This window comes from Bos grunniens, chromosome 17 (genome assembly GCF_055505025.1).
Source record: "Bos grunniens cultivar Pamir isolate PY7600 chromosome 17, Bosgru_T2T1.0, whole genome shotgun sequence".
NCBI lineage: Eukaryota > Metazoa > Chordata > Mammalia > Artiodactyla > Bovidae > Bos > Bos grunniens.
In genome coordinates this window covers 7,864,707-7,885,369 of record NC_141181.1, presented here as the reverse complement: position 1 = coordinate 7,885,369, position 20,663 = coordinate 7,864,707, and the positions used below count along the sequence as shown (strand labels likewise).

Below are 20,663 nucleotides of genomic sequence, written 5' to 3'. Positions count from 1 at the left end.
TCCTTCAAACATACATACTCAGCTAGGCAGGTATTACATTTATGATTTTGAAGCCATACTACCAACTGCGTGTGGCTTTGAATGTTCTGTTTTTTTTGGGTGGCAGAAGTCTGCATGGCATTTTCTTAGCCTACGAGTTTTAATTCCATAATATTTCTTAGTTCTTAACACTAGGCCATATTTCATTAAATGCTCAGAAAATTAATCTTATAAAGGCTGTAGGATGATTCATGCTAGCCTTCCTTTCCCAGATCATGACTCATTTTCAGAGTTGTGTTTGAAAAGCTACATAAGGTAAGGTGAAATATTTAGAGTTTGGCACTTGGCTATTTCCCCGACTACTCACGTGGTCTCTGCCAGCAGTGAGTGTGATGACAGGGTTAGGTTTTATTTCTCAGGTGTTCCTGTTGGTGTTTCATTTTGAGGATCTAAACAGGGGGTTAGAAGGGAGTGCTGAAACAGAGGAATAAGCCCTTAAGATTTTGGTTCCTGCAAGATGGAAACCATTCAAGGACATCTGGCACATGGAGCTTTGTTAGCTTCTCAGTATTTGGCTCTTACCAGTTTATCGGCATCTGTACTATAAGACCGGTCTTCCAGGATTCATTTTCTGTCTTCACAGAGTTCTCATTGGAAGTATACAAACAAGTCATGGCAAAAAGTAGAAGTTGAAACGTATTAGGGATTAGAGAGTGATAAACTTGAGGTACACATTCATTTCTTGGCAGAAAGATGTGAAGGAAAATTGTCTTCAGAGTACATGAGAACTACTCTACAAAGTTTTGAAAGATGCCTTTGAAATTTCTTTGTTTGTGTGGTTTGTTAACTCTTTTCCTCAAAAGAGTAGTGTGATTTCATGCTCTGAAGTTAGGGTCATTGTGGTGAACCGTACAGCTGTAATTAGAACACAATGGGCCTGAACCGTAGTTTGAAGTTTGATGCTTGATATGTTAAATGCATTAGTTCTCTTTTAGGAAAGATTTCTGTAACAACGAAATCAGACTGTGTTATGTTAAATTATGTTAGTATCTCTCTTTTAGACAGAGGATTGTGAAATGTCTGATTTTTTTCCCATTACTCAGGAAAAAGGTTTATAATCCTGTCATGAATCAAATAATTATTTAGTATAGTTTCCACTTAATTCCCTGCATTGCCAAATATTCTTCTGTGAATCTTTCTTTCATCACTGCCTTCTGACTTCCTCTTTCGATCTGCAGTCAGTTTTCAGAAGCACATCTGTCATCATCTTGTATATAATTAGCACAGTGTCTTAGGTGATATCATCTGAATTACCCAGCAGGGGTATTGATTGAGTAATTTGAGATGTCATCATTGACCCCAGATCTTCCTTCTTTGAATGGTAATAGTAGATAATGGTTTCTGAGCCATTGCACCCTTTCTATTTAATAGAATGTGGGGTTAAAAAAAGGAGGGAGAGGAGAAGGAGAGAGAGTCTTTCTGGATGTTTTTCGTTTCTTTTGTTTCCTTTATGTATTATTTAACATGCTAACCTACAGCATTTGTTTCCCTCACTTATGTTTCAAATTAGAGTCAGTTACCTCTGGTATTTGTTGACATCAGAATGGACTTCAAGCATTTTATTTATGGAAGCTGTACTGGAGTTAACAATGAGCCAAGCTCCAGGAGAAATCATATGTTAAATCAAGTATTTGAGTTCAAGAATTTATGCTTAACAGACACAAAAGTGCCCAACATGCAGCTCATCCCTTTAGTCAACTTGTGGTTGAATAGTCAAAGTAAGTGTAAAGAAGCAGATTCAATGAGAAAACCAAAAGCCCTCAATTCTGTGTAAGGTTTTTCATAAGAGCCTTGGAAAGAATGTTGCAGACAGTGAGATAAGATGTTTTAAAGGGATGCTGACTCAGATTTTCCTCTTTCCTTGGGGCTGCCTTTGACTGTTTCTGCATCACCAAGTACTGCCCCCATCCCTGGGAAGGCAAGTCGTCGGTGGTCATGGGAGCAAACCGTGGAGTCTCCACGCCAGGTTGGGATCTTGAATCGTTTATGTGGCCTTTCTGAACCTGTGTCCTCACTTGTAAAAGGGGACGATAATACAGACTTCTCTGGAGAAATACCTTAATAGATGTTGAAGCAATGTTAGCTCTTACTACTTTTGCACTTTTTCCTTTAAAGTCCGGAACTGAAGAAGTGAAAGTCGCTCAGTCATGTCTGACTCTCTGCGACCCCATGGACTAAGTCCATGGAATTCTCCAGACCAGAATGCTGGAGTGGGTAGCCTTTTCCTTCTCCAGGGGATCTTCCCAACCCAGGGATTAAACCCTGGTCTCCCGCCTTGCAGGCAGATTCTTTACCAGCTGAGCCACAAGGGAAGCCCTTTAAAGCCCAAGTGTTGGCAAAAATACTTTGTTGTGATTCACTTTTGCCAAATGAGACTGGCTGGCATTGTAGGAAATAATTTTTCTTGATAAAATACTTACTGAATACCTACCATGAGGCAGAAACTACACTGGTTGGTTTAGGTACATTATTTTACCTAATTATCATGACAGATGTAAAGAGGTAGGTAGCCTTAGCTCAGTTTTATTGATAGCAAAGTAACAATCTCTTTGAACATCAGTTTCCCTAAAGTCACTCCACTTTGGTATGTAGTTGGAGCTGAAATGCCAACTCCTGATCTTTTTGACTCTGAAAACTCATGTTTCCTCTCCAGTATCTCACAGAAATAGATATGAAATGACTCTAAAAAATGCAGAGTACCAAAACTTCCTATCAAAAGGGGATTTTCTGTTGAAAGCGTATAGAGTATCAAAGTTTCCCAGGCCCTGATCCTAAAGAGCTTGTATGACTTCACAGACAAAATCATTCAAATAATGATTGGAAATTAAATTTTGAGCAAAACAGATTCCTACTTCTTAGCCTCCCGTTCATCTTCAAATGGGGGACTTCACTAACGTCAAGGACCCAAGACCCATTTTGAGCTTAAAAATGGTGAAATACCTAACCCAGTGAAGTCAGTTGCTTATGATAAGACTTACAGGAAAAAAGCAGGTCGAGTTTTAGTCTTACCTCCTCCCCACCGGGTGCAGTCCAAGGACGATCATCAGCGTCCCTCAGAAGTTTTTACAGATGCAGACTCTGAGGTTCAGCGTTAGCTCTCTTGCATCTAACTCTGCATTTTCCCAGCCTCCAACTGATTTGTATGCACAGACTCGCTGTTTAAAAAAGCAGTACAGGAGAAAACTCTCTACACCTTACCTGGACAATTGGACTAATTATTAATGTTGGAAGACAATACAAAAGCATAGTTCATTTCCTAAGGTGAATTTATGAACTATTTGGCCGGTACTGTGGTGTAGCTGTAGAAAGCTAGTTCGTTCCGCTGAGACCCGAGTTTCTGGAGTCAGACTGCCTGCGTCGGGTCCTAGCTCTCTCACTGAGCCAACGTGTGAGCTCGGGTGAATACATCCCAGAGGCTGTGATGTGTTCAGATACCTTCTCAACAAGTCAGTGATCAGTGTAACGCCTGCTGCGTAGTGAGCCTTGCATCGTGAACTGGTTATTTACTATTGAAGAATCCCTAGATAGGTGTGAGAGTTCTTTAAGTTGATTAAAGTTCAGGTAGTTAGAATGTGGCATGATTTGATGTGTTTGCGAAGGAAGATGAGTGTTATAGGGAAAAGCAGGTTTAGAAGGCTTGCGTTCTGGGTCTAGCTGTACCACTACCCAGTTGCATGGCTTTGGGCTCAGCTACCGTGTCTGTAAAATGGCTTGCCTCCCTGATGTAGTTTTCTAAGGGCCCATCGAAACAATACATGTAAAAGTGCATTGTACACCATAAAACAGCAAGGGAGAACTGATATTTCAAAGGCCCTTTTTGAATAGAGATCTTGAGCTAGGTTACCTACTTAACGCTGTCAAAGACCAGACCCAAAGCAATTATTTTCATACTGCTGCTGTGATAAACTGGAATAAAATGGTAAGAAACATACGCATCAAAAATAAATTGTGCAGCTGCTTCGTCCCCTGTGTTTGGGGCCCGTTGGCTCCTGACTCTGACCTAGTCATAATGCAGATTATACCCTTGTTATTCAACCCCATTATGCACGGTTGTGTTGTTAAAACTGGGCTGCAGAGGAAACACCTGTACTTCATAGGAAGTTGCCTGCCTCTGGAGCCGACGCTGGCCAAGCACAGGGCCGATGCATGATCCGCTGACTATGCAGTGGCTGTGCAGTGTGCGGAGAGCATTGCTGGTACCTTATCCTTCTTTCTAGCCACGATATTGTCATTTTGTGAGTTACAGTAAATAGGTTAAGTGAAATACGAGTCTGGACAATATTTATCGGTAGAGTGTTGAAAAAATATTTTGTTGAATAATGAACAGAGTGGATGTTGAAGTAAGGGTTGCCCTGGAAAGTGAACCGTGATCATGTTAAACAGTTGCTCACAAGAGGAACTGCGGTAGAAATCCTCTTGTTTTAATGTAATTGATCTAGTATTATTTAGTGGATCAAAAGTCTTAGATCATAAAAATTACATATTCTTTTTATAGTAGAGTTTAACTTAAAACAATAAGTACACTCTGATTCACCAGATACTCGATGTCAAGGCCTTTGCTTGAATGGTAATCAGCTAAAGAAATATCTACCTTCTCTCTCTCTCGTGTAAACCACATCTATGGTGTTGAGTCTATAATTGCTAGTCTCAGTTCTTAAAGATGGAGTGGGACATTGGATACCTATGAGTCAATCTGAGGGAAGAATCCATTTAAATTTTTATCATATTTCATCCCCCAAATTTAAGATGTCTTGAGAACATTTAATTCAGTAGTAGTTTATTTGAATAACCTATCTTTATGGAGCATTTCCAAATCATTCAAATTAATTTCTGTTGAGAAACTTGATTTTCATATTCGTATTTCTACAATGTATGTGATGATTAAATTGCAGGTTTAGCCAGTTCAAGTAGCATAAACAGTTTTGGTAAGAAGCAGAACTGACTTTTAATAAGTTTAGTATCTATTAAACTCAGCTGTTGGAAGCCGTAAGTTTCAGGTACCTGGAGGTAGCCTTGAGTGTGTCATTCAGCCAGAATGTTTCACAGAGGAAATGGAGAGCGTGGTGGAGAGATGGCCAGTGTTTATGGTAATATTCATTTTGACCACTGGCTCTAAGATGCCTGGCATGAAGTGAAGTGTTTTATTTTATGGAAGTTTTTTTTTTCTTCTTCTTCTTCTTCCTACTGTTTTGTGAGGACTAAAGGTCACTTGGCAAACATGTGCTGTTTCACAACACATTATTAATAGCTTCTTTTCTCATGGGACAAGAAGCAAGAATGTATTTTTCTTTGCTACTGCGAATGTCTCTCACTCCAGTCTTTGGAACTGTATTTAATACAGAAAATCTGCACTGATTCTGGACTTGAGGGGAAGAAATCTTGGCACGTTGGTTGGGGATAGAAATGAGGTAGTCCTGTGACTTTTAAAATATTACAGAAATGTGCATCCAGTTCTTGTAAAACCAAGAGGACCCGGTCCTAATCTGAGCAAAACTTCACGTGTTTTAACTTGCTTGTGTTTTTAAATGAATGTTTTTGCTCTTTTGTTCAAAGGATATTTTGACAAAGAGCATAGTCGAAGTACATGAAAGTGAAAGAAAGTGAAGTCGCTCAGTCGTGTCCGACTCTTTGCGACCCCATGGACTGCAGCCCACCAGGCTTCTCTGTGCATGGGATTTTCCAGGCAAGAGTGCTGGAGTGGGGTGCCATTGCCTTCTCCAGGAGATCGTCCTGACCCAGGGATTGAACCCACATCTCCCGCATTGTAGGCAGACGCTTTACCATCTGAGCCACCAGGGAAGTTACATGAGGGTTAGTCATATTATGCTGACTTCTCAAAAATGACCAGAGGGTTTTTTTTGTTTGTTTTGTGTTGCTTCTGTGACTTCATTTAATGGGAAGTTTAACTGAATGTGTTTGAGATAAAATTTTTTAAAAAGTGTAAACAGTGTATATCGTGTAAGTCATGCATAGTCTGTGTCTCATTTCAGAAGGATCAGTGCTCTTTCACGATCTTTATGATGAAAAGGGTGCGCTGTCCCGCGTCTGACAGAGCACTGACTGGAGACAAAGCCTAGATTTCACACCGTCACCTGGGTGATGTCTGGTGAAAGTGTTGGTCACTCAGTCCTGCTTGACTCTTTGCGACCCTGTGGACTGTAGCCCGCCAGACTCCTCTGTCCATGGGATTCCCCAGGCAAGAATACTGGAGTGGGTATCCATTCCCTTCTCCAGGGGATCTTCCCAACCCAGGGATCAAACCCCAGTCTCTTAAGTCTCCTACATTAACAGGTGGGTTCTTTACCACTAGAGCCACCTGGGAAGCCCATTTCCGGGAAAGGCACCCAATGTAAAGAATTTGCAGAGGACTGAATGATTTGGGGGTCTGGGAGGCACTCTGGCCAGCATATCTGAGCCCATGGAAGATTTGAGATCTTCAGGCCGGATATTGGGATGGGCATGTATAGCTCTGCAGGACCCAGAAAGGAATAAACTAGAGAGAATTCAGGCTAGCTCCTCGCCCAAGGCTACTGCTTGCCCTCTGCCCTGGCATGTTTCTGTAGATAAGGACCCCTGAATCCATTACTTTGGAAGTTTGGAAATATAGCATTTTGAGTGTTTTATTCCTCAAGAAGCTTGAAATGGAAAGTGTGTCTAGGTAAAACCTAAGAAGCTCCAGTGAAGGTTTCTCCATAATTATTGATGAGATATTTTAAAATGTGGCTCTGGGTAAAGTTTTAGATAATCAAATGAGGTGCTTTGCATAATATTATTGTTGTTACTGTAATACCAGCTCACTCAACTGACGTATTTTAGGTCAATTTGAATCATGTACCAAGTTCAGTGAAGTGTAGAAATAATTTTTTATATATATATATGTGTATATGTGTATACATATACATACATATACATACACACACGTTTAACATATGCATAGATTACGTGTATTTATATATTCCTTTATTTATATATATATATATATATAAATAAAAGGAGAGGAAAACCTGAGAAAACTGTGACCATAGCAACAAGATTGGGATCCTATGAGTCTTCTTTGGGATATCAGATTTTGGTAAATAACAACTGAGTGGGAAATGCATATGTAATTTGAAAGCACCTGTGTGACATAACTGAATTTTGGTTTTATTTCGTTTTTCACTCTCTATGCATATCAGAAAAAGTGAAAGGCCGGTAACTGGTTCAAAACAGTGAGTTCTCTGTACGCTGCCCCTAGAGTAGCTGCTTGGTGACTTAATGTTTAGAAATGATCATAACTAATGGTCATGGTATAACTAATATTATTATCCATAACAAATGGATCATAGCTAATGATCATAATGTAAGGCCAAAAATATGCTTTACCAATGCCCAAAGATTAATTTAAAAAATAAAACCCAGCTCTTCTATTTAAAAAGGAAGACTCTTGTTTATATATTTTAAACAGTGCTTTCAATGATACATTTCCTGGTGGCTCAGACAATAAAGAATCTGCCTGCAATGCAGGAGACCTAGGTTCGATCCCTGGGTCAGGAAGATCCCCTGGAGAAGGAAATGGCAACCCACTCCAGTATTCTTGCCTGGGAAATCCCATGGACAGAGGAGCCTGGCAGGATACAGTCCATGGGGGCAGGCTGCAGTCCATGGGGTTATAAAGAGTCGAACACGACTAAGGGACTGACACTTTCACATACTTTCAATGTATCAGACTTACAGAGCAGCTTTGAGGTCAGTATTATCCACCCTGTAAAAGCTTGGTAAATGTTTTAAGGTATTAAGCAACGTGCTGTGCGAACAAAGGAATGACTCATTCTGACTGAGAGGCTCTTCCCTCCTCTCAAAGGTTGGAACATTTAAATAGGGCTTTTGATGAATGAGTGAGGGAGTAAGTGTGAGCAGAGGCATGGAGGTGTGACAGTCCGTGGGCCTCTTGGCAGCCGTGGAAGAGTCGTCATCGCTGTGTTTGCTTCTCTTTTTCAGGTGGGCCCTGACAGCTTTGGGGCTCTTCTGACACAGCCCAGGTTCCCCTCCATCCCTCCAGCAAGCATCTCTGAAGGAACTCTTGACACAATAGCCTGATTTCAGAGTCAGACTCTCTTTGGAGACTCAGTGCTGTCAGTTGCTCTGGTCAGAGGCCATCCTGGGTTGAGTGGAGAGAGATGGTTCTGTGAGGGAAAAGTGTGTTCTGTTATTAGAGGAGTGAGGGTGTGGGTGCTGGGCTTAGTTTGCAGCACAGGCTTGGTTCAGAGGTCTCCTTGTCTTCAGTATACACAGTCATTCACTGCAACTCTTTCTCTCCCATCGCTAGTGGATACTTAGCAGAGTCCTTTCATTACATTTCCCCTACCAGAGTGGGATCTCCTTGAAATCAAGGATTCACTTACTCATGTCAGTAGTATTAACACTCATTTTGTACTAAGAGTCTTGCTCTGCATTAGGGATGCAAAGACAAGGAAGTTTGGACCCTGTTCTCTTAGGGTGCTTACCATGGAGTAGGGACTTAGGTCAGAAAGGTCAGAAATGCCTTAGGCCATTTAAATACTCAGGCTTTACATCAGGACCCTTCATTTCTGTTAAAAAGGTTTAAATTTCAGATTCAACTTGAATTTTTAGGTGGAAAGATGGTGTGCACTTTATTTCCTTGCTTTTTTTAGAAACAGGCCTTCATGTTATTACCAAGTACGTTTTAAACACATAAAGGGAGCTAATCAACTAACTATAGAAGCCTCTGCTAAGTAAGTTTGCAGAAACAGAAGTGGGGTGATGGGTTTTTATTTTTTGATTTCTGTCTTTGTCATGTTAGAAAGCTTATTTTTATAAGCAGTAAGCAACACGTGTGAATGCACATTCTCATTTAAGTAATAGCTCTGTTACCAAACCATACTTGGACTTGTGTGCCCTTGAGCAATAAAGCCAAACTACTGCCCCTAGCTGGCGGTGAAGGGAAAGTTCAGCATTTATTGCAGGAACCAAGTAAGGAGTCCAGGGCAGCTAGTGCTTAAAAGACGCAAAATTCCCCAAAGCTTGCAGAGAAAGGTTTTTAAAGACAGGGTGAAGGAGGAGGGTTGTGAGGTGTGCAGTCAGCTCGCGGACATTCGTCTGATTTGTTGGTGGTGAGATAATTAGGAGTCAGCATCATCAACCTTCTGGTTCCAACCAGTCTGGGGTCTATGTGCTTATGGGCAGCATATAGTTACCTTCTCCCACCTGGTGGGGGCTTTCAGTATCTGTAGAACAGCTCAAAGGACATGGCTCAGAATACTGTCTGTAGCTCCTGAGGAGGAACCGAAGGTCCTTGACTTTGTTTAATGGCTACACGTGTGTTCAGTCATGTCTGGCTCTTTGCATCCTGTGGACTAGCCTCATCTGTCCGTGGAATTTTCCAGCCAAGAATACTGGAGTGGGTTGCCATTTCCTCCTCCAGCAGGTGTTCCTGACCCAGGGATCAAACCTGTGTCTCTTGCATCTCCTGCATTGGCAGGCAGATTCTTTACTGTTAGTGCCACCTGGGAAGCCCCTGTTTAATGGATAAACTATTATTGTCTTACTCAACTGTTTTCCTTCCTTCTGCGTTTTCTCATTTCTCTGATTAAACTTACTCTTTGGAAGGTCTAAAAGGCTAAAAGTTTCTCTATAGACAAGAGGTAGGTGGAGAACATCGTAGAAGGGGAAACACAGTCTGTTCTGGGAAGGTGCCATAAGGCCCTCCTCTGTTACAGCTCATGAAGACGACTCAAGAGAAAGTTAATCCCGAAGGCTGAACTCACCTCCATCGTGAGTATACAGTATACATTATGCATAACTTTTCTATGGATCGAGACCTTTATTTTCGAGCTCTATGCTAGCTGAAGTGTATAATTCATATTAACTTTGCGTGCGTGCCAAGTGGCTTCAGTTGTGTCCCAGTCTTTGCAACCTTATGGACCGTAGCCCACCAGGCTCCTCTGTCCATGGGATTCTCCAGGCAATAGTACTGGAGTGGGTTGCCATGCTCTCCTCCAGGGGATCTTCCTGACCCAGGGATCTAACCCCTGTGTCTTCTGTCTCCTGCCTTGGCAGGCAGGTTCTGTACCACTAGTGCCACCTGGGAAGTAATTCATATTAACTTGAGGGTTGGGAATATATTTTTCAAGAGACTCAGTCTTTACATACAGTAAAGCATTACTTTATGAGAAAAAGACGATGGCTGTACTGAATTTGAGAAGTGAATAACAGTAGCATGCCTGAAGATATGTTGGATGGTGACCATGATGACATGGGCCATGAGGATGTCCCTCTGGAGGTCAGGAAGGGCAGGGCGGCTGAGTTTTTCCCAACAGTAAGTACTGAGAAAGACTCCAGGCCCCAGGGCAAGAGTCTTGAGAACTTCGTGGCAGTAAGTAGTGCTGGGCGTTGACCGTTAGGTTGGGTTGAGTGTTTAGCCTAGAGAAAGAGGATGGGGTGAAGACAGCACATGGGTGGGTAGAGATGCATTCAGGGCACATTGCAGCCCTGGAGGAAGTTGTCTGCACAGAGGACAGAGCAGGAAGAAGGGGGCCTAGGACTGAGCCTTGCAGAATTTCCGCAATAACAGAGCGAGGAGGGCAGATGGAGGAAGGGCCTGGGAGGCTGAGGAAGACAGATGGGTGTGGAGTAAAGAGCCAAGGGGTAAACAGGCCTTTCAGGAAGGAGGTAAACGGACAGGTGCTGGCAAGAGGTCTTTCTGAGGTGAGAACTGGAGATTTGGCTGCATGGAGGTTGCTGGTGATCTGGAGGCGTCTGTGAGGCGTGGGGGCAGAACCCACACTCAAGTGCCTTCAGGGGTGGGGATGTGAAGACGCTGGTGAAGATGGTCTGCCAAGAACGTTGGCTGGGGAGGAGAGGGAAAGATGCGGAAGAGTAAGTAGGGGGTGCAGAAACTTTGCTTTTGAGGTGGGAGAGATTTGAGAAACAAGTAAATGCTCTTGCAGATGATCCTGTAAGGAAGTGAAAAAGGATCAGGCCCTGAGAAGACCGGAGGAGGTGGGTCTTAGATCACCATGGGGAGGAACACGGCCCTGTTGTAACTGGAAGGAAGGTATAAAGAAACAGGTGTGTGTATAGGTTCTGGGGAGTTGTTGTTTTCCGATCAGTCCCAGTCTTGAAAACTGCAATGGTAGATACATTTCTGTATTAGCCACTTCAGTGTTTCTTAACTTTTCTTTTTTGTTATTACCCTCTAGGGAAAAATTCTTAAGTAATTAAGTATATGAATGTATTAATTCCTTCAAGATCTTTTAATTTAATTGTAATGAGATAATTAGTAAGAAATGTAATTTTGTCAGGTAGGGTTGAATTTTGGAGGGCCACAAGCTGAAGCCATGTAACTCGGTTTGAGACTTGAATCCACAGTTTGGGACAAGTACCCATGGTCTTTTAACTGAGATTACACCTGGTTTTAGGACTTAATTAAGCTCAAATTCTTTATATCTCCTTGCAGAAAGAATTCACCGAGAGACAAAGTGATAGTAAGAAGTGGGTTTATTTAGGAGAAATGTTCTCTACAGGCTGCCCAGGTGCCCAGGTAAAGCACCTTCCTACCAGTGCGGGAGATGCGGGTCCAGTCGCTGGGTGGGGAAGATCCCCTGGAGGAGGAAATGGCAGTCTGCTGCAGTATTCTTGCCTGGAAAATTCCGTGCCCAGAAGAGCCTGGTGGGCTATAGTCTAGGGGGTTGCAAAGAGTCAGACGCCACTTAATGAACGACTGAGCATGCGCACACTCCACAGACGGAGTGTGGGCCATCTCAGAAGGTGAGAGCAGTCCCGGGGTGTGGGGTTGTCAGTTTTTATAGGAGTGAGTAATTTCACAGGCTAATGCGTGGGAGGAGTATTCCAACTACTTTGGGGAAGGGGTCGGGATTTTCAGGAACTGGGCTGCAGCCCACTTTTTGACTTTTGTGGTCAGCCTTGGAACCGTCATGGCACCAGTGGTTGTGTGTTTCAGCTTACTGACATGTTACAAAGAGCGCGTATTGAGGCTCAGTGTGTAGTGGAGGTCGGCCTGTCCACCACCTTGGACCTGTTTGGTTCTAATCAGTTCAGTCTTGTCCTCAAGCTGTGTCATTCTTTTAAAGGTTGTGCTCTGTCCTGTTTCCTCCTATTTCAGTACCACATCAGAAGAGGTACCATTCTCATCTAAAACTGAGCAGGGCTCTACGGGGCCCTCCCAGGTACAAAAGCCCTTCTGTATCCCCATGGTTTTATTTGTAGGCCTTCCCTGAGCTCCAAAGGGCAGATTCAAACAATTTTTAATTAGGAAAGTGAGGCAATGCAGGTAGAAAGGAAATGCAGTCAAACAGTGGTGTAGCCATAAGAGTTCTAGCTCCTCCTCAGTGAATACATATAACGGTGTATCTTTGTGTTCTTTGTAACAAACTGAGGCTCCCACCCAGGTGGAGCATGGTAACTTCAGGCTGACGACATAGGATTCCCGGAGCACGGCCGCTTAACCTCACTGCTAACTAATCATAAGAAAGGCACGCACCCTGCAGCCCTCCCCAGCGAATTTGACTTTAAAAATTCTTCCCTGAAAACCATCTGGGATCCGGGGCTTTGAGTGTGAGCTGCCTGTTCTTGCTCGGCTGCTGCAATAAACACTTCTCTGCTCCCTACTCCGACATTTCGACTTGTTTGGCCCCCCATGTACCTCTGGCTCGTGTACTTGGGGGCTCCAGCGCATCCTTGATATGGCCTAGTGTGGGAGTGGCTGGTGTGGCGATCCCGGGCTGCTCAGGGGAGCACTGGGCTGTGAAGGAGAGGCCCGCGTCGGCTCACCTGTCTGTGAACATGTACGGTCTACACACCCACTGGATGGCGTTTCGTCTGCCTCTAGCTGTCCTCTAAGGGGGCTTCTCTGCCTGTCTGCCACTCTTAGGGATTTAACACTCACCTTTCGTCACCTTGGAACCTGGCAGTGTCATCTAGAAGGCCTGGGCCAGCGGGCTGGGCGCACGTTGGGCCTGCGAGCCCTGCCTGGCATTTGAGAGAGGGGTGTTGTGACTCAGTGTGCACAGACCATGACACCCGCTAGTCCCCCTGAACAGGGCTTTCACAGTGTGCTATTGTAGGGACCATGATTCATCACACAAAATGTGCTTCTTTGTCCTGTGATTGTTTGAAGCTGGCTATTTTCTAAGAAACAGCAGACTGTAAAAACTCTTTGAGGACCAAGCAGGAATTACGCTTTAAAAGAGGCGTCTGAAATAATCAAGATTTTTTTTTTTTCCCCCACTGCTGGGCATGCACACTGAGGAAACCAGAATTGTAAGAGACATGGGTACCCCAGTGTTCATTGCAGCACTGTTTATAATAGCCAGGACATGGAAGCAACCTAGATGTCCATCAGCAGACGAATGGATAAGAAAGCTATGGTACATATACACAATGGAGTATTACTCAGCCATTAAAAAGAATACATTTGAATCAGTTCTAATGAGGTGGATGAAACTGGAGCCTATTATACAGAGTGAAGTAAGCCAGAAAGAAAAACACCAATACAGTATACTAACGCATATATATGGAATTTAGAAAGATAGTAACAATAACCCTGTATACGAGACAGCAAAAGAGACACTGATGTATAGAACAGTCTTTTGGACTCTGTGGGAGAGGGAGAGGGTGGGAAGATTTGGGAGAATGGCATTGAAATACGTATAATATCATATATGAAACGAGTCGCCAGTCCAGGTTCAATGCACCATACTGGTTGCTTGGGGCTGGTGCACTGGGATGACCCAGAGGGATGGTATGGGGAGGGAGGAGGGAGGAGGGTTCAGGATGGGGAACACATGTATGCCTGTGGCGGATTCATTTCGATATATGGCAGAACCAATACAATATTGTAAAGTTTAAAAAAAAAAATGAGGCGTCTGTTTGTAAGGGAAAATCTCCATTTGTAAGGGTATCTCCTTCACTGTACCAGGAAGAGATGGTTGTTCAGTTGCTAAGTCCCTTCTGACCCTTTGTGACCCCATGAATTGTAGCCCACCAGGCTCCTCTGTCCATGGGATTTCCCAGGCAAGAATACTGGAGTGGGTTGCCATTTCCTTCTCCAGGGGATCTTCCCGACCCAGCAATTGAATCCATGTCTCCTGCTTTGGCAGGCAGATTCCTTACCACTGAACCACCAGGGAAATCCAACCAGGACGAGGAGGACGACCAGATCTCTAGAAACTTAACAGCAGAGAAGGTGGTGACTTCAGTCTGCACACCAGATTTGTTTACTGTCCTTTTCCTGGTAACCTTCCATAACTGGCTCTCCCCACCCTCAACATCCTTTTTTTTTTTTTTTGGTCTATAGTTGAGGATGCTATTTAAGGTGAGGGCTTCAGCCGATTTCTGTGAATTACTTAGTTCTGCTGGGTCTTTCCCATGTTATACTTGTTAGTAAACCTTTGTTGGACTTTCTCCTGTTCATCTGTTTCATATTGATTTAATTCTTATACCAGCCAGAACAACTTAGAAGAGTAGAGGAAAAAATTTCTCCCCCTTGACACGAAATTGCAATCTTTATTGAAGAAAGGGAACCTTTTTCTACTTTTCACAAAGGTAAATTGATAGTGACGATGAAAGCGGTACAATTAGGAAAGTGTTTTAGAAGGATAATCTTGGAGGCAAGGAGACATTTGGATTCAATAAGGATTAGGACATGAGGGTGGGAGGTGGCTGAGAGAGAGGAGCATCTTTCTTTGTTTCCTCATTAGAAGGAGCAGGAGTCCCTGTGCATGGGACTTACAAACAAGAGCAACATATAAAACAACCGTCCAGCATATGAAAGATTTCCTTTTTCTTTCATCCTCTTGTTTGCAAACCTTCCCTGATTGCCCTTCATTGTAGCAGAAGGGGTGCTTTGAGAATAGTATTTTCTTTCTCTGATGATCATATGCTAATTATTTTGCAGCTTCTGAAATTATTCACACTCAGTATTCCGGCACTGTGTTGGCGTGGAGGTCCTGAGGATGACTTGAATGTTATCCGCGTATCTAAGGATTCGTGATGACCCTGGGCAGTTAAAAAACCCGAAACTCAAAGAGGTGAAATCGCTTACCCCACCTCCTACAGGGTATTGTTAAGGCTGAGGAACTGGCAGTGTTAAAGAGCTAATGGGCTTGTTTTGTTTCACAGTGGATTTGGAATAGAGCCTAATACTGGTGTTCCTTAATGTGTTCAAGACTCCAGAGGGTGCTGATTAGGCAGACTGTCCCATCCAACCAGAATGTTTGCTCCCTCTGCACTCCTTCCTGTGAGAAGCAAAGGGAGGAGAAACATTTGTGTTATTTGGTCTTAGGTAGAAGGATACTTATAAATCCTCTACTGCAGACTCTTCACTTTATTGGTGAGATAATTAAGCTCCAGAAAGGCTGAGACTTGACTGAAATAACAAAGCTATTTGGTGGCAAGACTCCTGTCTCCAAATTCATTGATTTTTTTCAATCATATCCACTCTTTGAAGTTTAAAAAACAAACATGCAAAAACTCAACTGAGCTAGTTAAAACCATTTGCATTAAAAGGAGATGAGAGAGAAGAGGGAAGCAGTATTTAGGTAAAACATTTGATTGCTTTATAGAAACTTTAAATTATATAGATTGTGAACAGGGGCTGTAAAAATCAGAGGCTGAGGATGTAGAGAACTTAGTTTAAGGGTAGTTGGGGAGGCTTCCCTTTTGTGATGTAAATCAGTACAGAACTGCCTGGATGCGGGCTATCTTAACTCATGTGGGTCTTGTAAAACAGTAATAAATGTGCTTTCTATTTGCAGTTTCGGCTAACCTCTATAAATTAGAAAAATTAATGGATACTGGTGAATCTGAAGCCTGGAGAGCCACTTGATAGGTCTTCCCTCAAGAGCCAGAGATCAGTCTGCTTGTGGGTTCACAGGGTAATAGATCTAGGATGTGCATTACAAAGAAGCAAAATACAAATTTTTCAGTTCCCAAAGGTCTAAGAGCTTTTCCACTTCTTTAGATGCTATCGGATAATTTATAAGATGTGTAGCTGATAAAAGACAGTGTAACACCCCATCATTCAGGACAGTAACTCACTAAAGCTCTCTGGAATCAGTTTGGTTTTCTAATATATTAACAGTTTGTGAGGAAAGGAAGGAAACCACATCACATCCATTTAAAAGTATGCACAGATGTGCCCCAAATCCACAGACAGGGGTTGCCATTTGTAAGTATTTTATGCCGTGGACAGATTACGAAGTGCCGGGAAAATGGGAGATGAGAGATCACAATTTGTGAAATTGTGGCGTTAGAACTGAATTGTACAGGGAACTTAAATTAAGAAGAAAATAATAAGATATGTGTCTGCTGCCTTACCACTGTACGTGGAGAGTCCCTCAAGTTCGGGTCCTGTGAGTTACAGGGGCCGATGGGGTGACTCTTCTCGGGAGAGTCGTGAGCTTGTTTCCTACTGTGACTTTCTTCATGTCCTCACTTTCTGTTTATTGGTTGTGATTTATTTTTTTTTAATACACTAAAGGTAGAATTATCAGGAACAGAGGAGCAAATCTAGATGGCATTTTTTTTTAAGTGGATTTTAGGACTAATATAAATCTATTAAATAGTATTAACCTCTATGTACATTTATATGGCCTCCCTCCTAAAAGTTTCAGGCTTATATTAGAAAAAATCAGAATGTTAATTTTAGTTAACATGATAGATACCTAGATGTTTTAAGGTATTTTAGTGAATATAATTTGAAATCAAATGTACAGGTAACTTTTAATAATGTTCTCTGAACTCTTTTCCCCTAAGGCTATTATTTCACAGGCTTTCCAGTAGGATACTCTCAGTCCTACTGAAAGTACTTACAATGTTGTTTCATCGCTCAGTCATGTCCAACTCTTGTGACCCATGGACTGTAGCCCACCAGGCTCCTCTGTCCATAGGATTTCCCAGGCAAGAATACTGGAGTGGGTTGTCATTTCCTTCCCCAGGGGATCTTCCCAACCCAGGGATCGAACTTGTATATCCTGAGTTGGCAGGTGGATTCTTTACCACTGGGCCACCAGGGAAGCCCAGTTACAACATAGAAGGCAGTAACTCAAACTCAGGTTCAGAAAAATCTTTTGACACCTTTATTCTATATCCTGATCTCATCATTCAGCTGAGTATTTATTATGACCATAGAATTGTCTATTGGGTAGTAATATTGAGAATGAGCTACATCTGTGACGTATCTCCCTTTCTTCCAAAATTGGCAAAATAACAATTTTTAAATCATTCTTCAGGATAGTCACCTCATCAGAGGGAGGTGATGAAACCAGACATTTAAATTATTGTTCTTTCCCTCTTTCATTCAATAACAGATCATATGTTCAGAGCCCAGGACTCTAAGCCACCTCCTACCCCCTTGTTGTATAACTTAATTTCTGAGCCCCTTTCCTTACCTACACAGTGAGGGTAATTATAGTGCTTGCCCTGCAAGGATTAAATAAGGTTGTGAGGATTAAATAAGAGAACATTCAGGAAGTGTTCTCTCTGGCTTCAGAGAGTGAAGTGAAATGAAGTGAAAGTCAGTTCAAAAGTAAGAACTCAGCAAATGTTAGTTATTGTTGAGTACTTACTATGTTAAAAAAAAAAAAGTTGCATAGACAAGCTCAAGAAGATTATGTTTGAGGCACTCTCTGATATAACTTATTTAATTTGTATGAGATTTTTCTGTTTTGAAAATACCCTGGCTTGCATTCCCATTTGAGCCTCATAATAATACTTTTTAAAATGTCCATGATTAAGATGAATGGCCATAATTAAGTTCTCGTCAGTCTTAGGAAGCTGGCTATTTTATTTTTAATTCTTTTCAGCTTTCCGTGGTTAAGGACAGTACCATACCTTTAAGCTACCTTTCCAGTTCTCTGTCATATTCATTTTTATTTCTTATATTACTGTACAGTTTTTATGCAAGCAATGAAGAGGTAAACTTTGGTTTCACCTCGGAAATTAGGGTATAATGTCTACTTTCTAAGATAACAGCTCTTAACTCCACATGCATGTTAGGATCACCTCGTGGAGAATTTGAATGCTACTGATGAAATACAGATGCCTGACCCCTCATCCTAGAGGATCTGATTAAATGGTCTGGGGCTGGAACCCACAACATCAACATGTGAAAAATATACAGCTCCAGTGGAAACCACTGCTGTAAGGAATATGTTCCTACTTTAGTGCACACACCTTCCCCACCCTGCTCTCCTCCCCTAAATTAAAAATGTATAATTCATTAGCAAATAGCAACAATTCTAGATATTCTGTAGATTTGCAGCTATTAAAGACGTATTTGAAACAGTGAGAGACTATTTTGGGGGGCTCCAGAATCACTGCAGATGGTGACTGCAGCCATGATATTAAAAGAAGCTCCTTAGAAGAGAAGCTGTGACCAACCTAGACAGCATATTAAAAAGCAGAGACATTACTTTGTCAGCAAAGGTCCGTCTAGTCAAAGCTATGGTTTTTCCAGTAGTCATGTATGGATGTGAGAGTTGGACTATATAGAAAGTTGAGTGCCGAAGAATTGATGCTTTTTTTTTTTCATATTTGTATTAAAGGTTTTTTTAAAATTTAATTTTATTTTTTAACTTTACAATATTGTATTGGTTTTGCCATATATTAAAATGAATCTGCCACAGGTATACATGTGTTCCCCATCCTGAACCCTCCCCCCCCTCCCTCCCCATACCATCCCTCTGGGTCGTCCGAGTGCACCAGCCCCAAACATCCGGGTAATGGAGAAGACTCTTGAGAGTCCCTTGGACTGCAAGGAGATCCAACCAGTCAATCCTAAAGGAGATCAGTCCCGAACATTCACTGGAAGGACTGATGCTGAAGCTGAAACTCCAATACTTTGGCCACCTGATGTGAAGAACTGAGTCATTGGAAAAGACCCTGATGCTGGGAAAGGTTGAAGGCAGGAGGAGAAGGGGACGAGAGAGGATGAGATGGTTGGATGGCATCACCGACTCGATGGACATGAGTTTGAGCGAGCTCTGGGAGTTGGTGATGGCCAGGGAGGCCTGGAGTGCTGCAGTCCGTGGGGTCACAAAGAGTCGGACACAGCTGAGCAACGGAAGTAAACTGAAAGACACATTAATAAGTGTGTATACTATTTAAAAGTATGTGAAATCTAATGTGTAGCTTAACCATATGTGTCTCTTCAGGTAGTAAAGATTTATTTTTGTTTATTTTTTTAGTAATGATTTATTTTGAGCTGCAATAACATTATATAGAGGAAACAAAACTCCCCTTGGCTCTTGTCTTCTGACCCTACTGTTCTTTTGATGACACTGATTTATGAAAACACTTGTTCTGGTTTACGGGAGTAATTTCTGATTTTGTAGACATGAAATGGGTTCAGTCATCCAAGACAAGTTTATTCATAACCTTTAGTGAAGGTCCCTTGAGGACATGAATATTCCTTCTGTCGTTAATGGTAGAACATACCATTAGGGAAGGAACTTCCTTTTTTAAAGACCCTTAACAACTGTGGACTCTGGAGTTTTATAATTAAATGACTGGTCATTGAACTGTGAGTGTTCAGTTCTGTGGTTTCTTCTGATCTTTGTCTGCCTTTGGGTGTATTAGTGCTATTTCTGTTCTATAAGTCTAGCAGCTGCTAGAAATACCTCAGATGTTTGCTGAAATTAGGTGGTAATTTTATATACAATGCTGCTGATTGGATTGCTCAGGATGGAGGTTTGCTTTTTTATTTTTTAATCTGTCTTCCAGCATAAAGTTGGTTAGATTGGGGAATTGCTCTGATTTCTGAAAATTGGTTTTTAAATGTGCAGCATGCTACCGCAGTTGCCATAAACAGCTGCGAACTGTGTATTAGCTTGAACACATGGTAATCATTTTCTGGCTGGAATCATGAATGTTGCTTGGAGGAGAGAATTTATTTCAGAGAGAACGTAAATTGATCTATAAAAACACCAGTGGGAACCTTGAACCTTGAGATGCTGTAGTCCTGAGTCTCTTGTTTAGCATCCATATAGAGCTAACCTGAATCCTTCTGTTACATTCCAGTCTTATCTACATGCATTTTGGTTGACTCACTTGATGTCCGAGTCTGGATTCTAGTCACTGTGGAGAGTTTGTTTATCTGTCTGCACCCAGGCTTGGTTGCAGTGCTTGGGATCTCTGATCTTCATCGTGGCCTGTGGGTTCTTTAGGTGGGATGTGTGGGATCTAGCTCCCCGACCAGGGATGGAACCCAGGTCCCCCGCCTTGGGAGCACGGAGTCTGAGTCTTGGCCACTGACCAGGGAAGTCCCTTCAGAGAGTTCAGAGGCTAATGCCAACACAGTATTTCTTTAAAAATCTCACCAAAGTTCCACTTGTTCCTAGGGTTGACTGCTGATGAAAAATTAATCTAAAAAAAGAAGTAATAAAATTTTATTTGAGTCAAATTTGAGGATTATAACCCAGGAATAGCATCTCAGAAAGCTCTGAGAACTCTTTTGTCTCAGACAAAGCAGTCAAGGCACAGTTCAGTTTTTTGAGACAAAGGGCTGTACTTTAAATGATTTATTATCATTGACAGTTTACAGAAACCAGAGCTAAGCATCATTGTGGTGGGTCATGTGACCCCTTACAAGATCATGATGGAATGCT

The 20,663-nt window shown here is 42.2% G+C and overlaps 1 protein-coding gene across 13 annotated transcripts in view; it reads left to right on the top strand.

Moving 5' to 3' along the window:
- The window catches only part of DCLK2 (doublecortin like kinase 2), a 188,843-nt gene that overhangs the window by 65,563 nt on the left and 102,617 nt on the right, over window positions 1-20,663 (top strand). The window contains exon 1 of one of the 13 annotated variants that reach the window (XM_086346394.1): window positions 14,982-15,086. The exons of the other annotated variants lie outside the window; for them this stretch is intronic. Within the exon in view, the coding sequence (XP_086202520.1) occupies window positions 15,021-15,086 (66 nt within the window). The 5' untranslated portion in view covers window positions 14,982-15,020. Of the gene's footprint in view, window positions 1-14,981; window positions 15,087-20,663 lie in introns of those variants that run through there. 13 annotated transcript variants of the gene reach the window in all.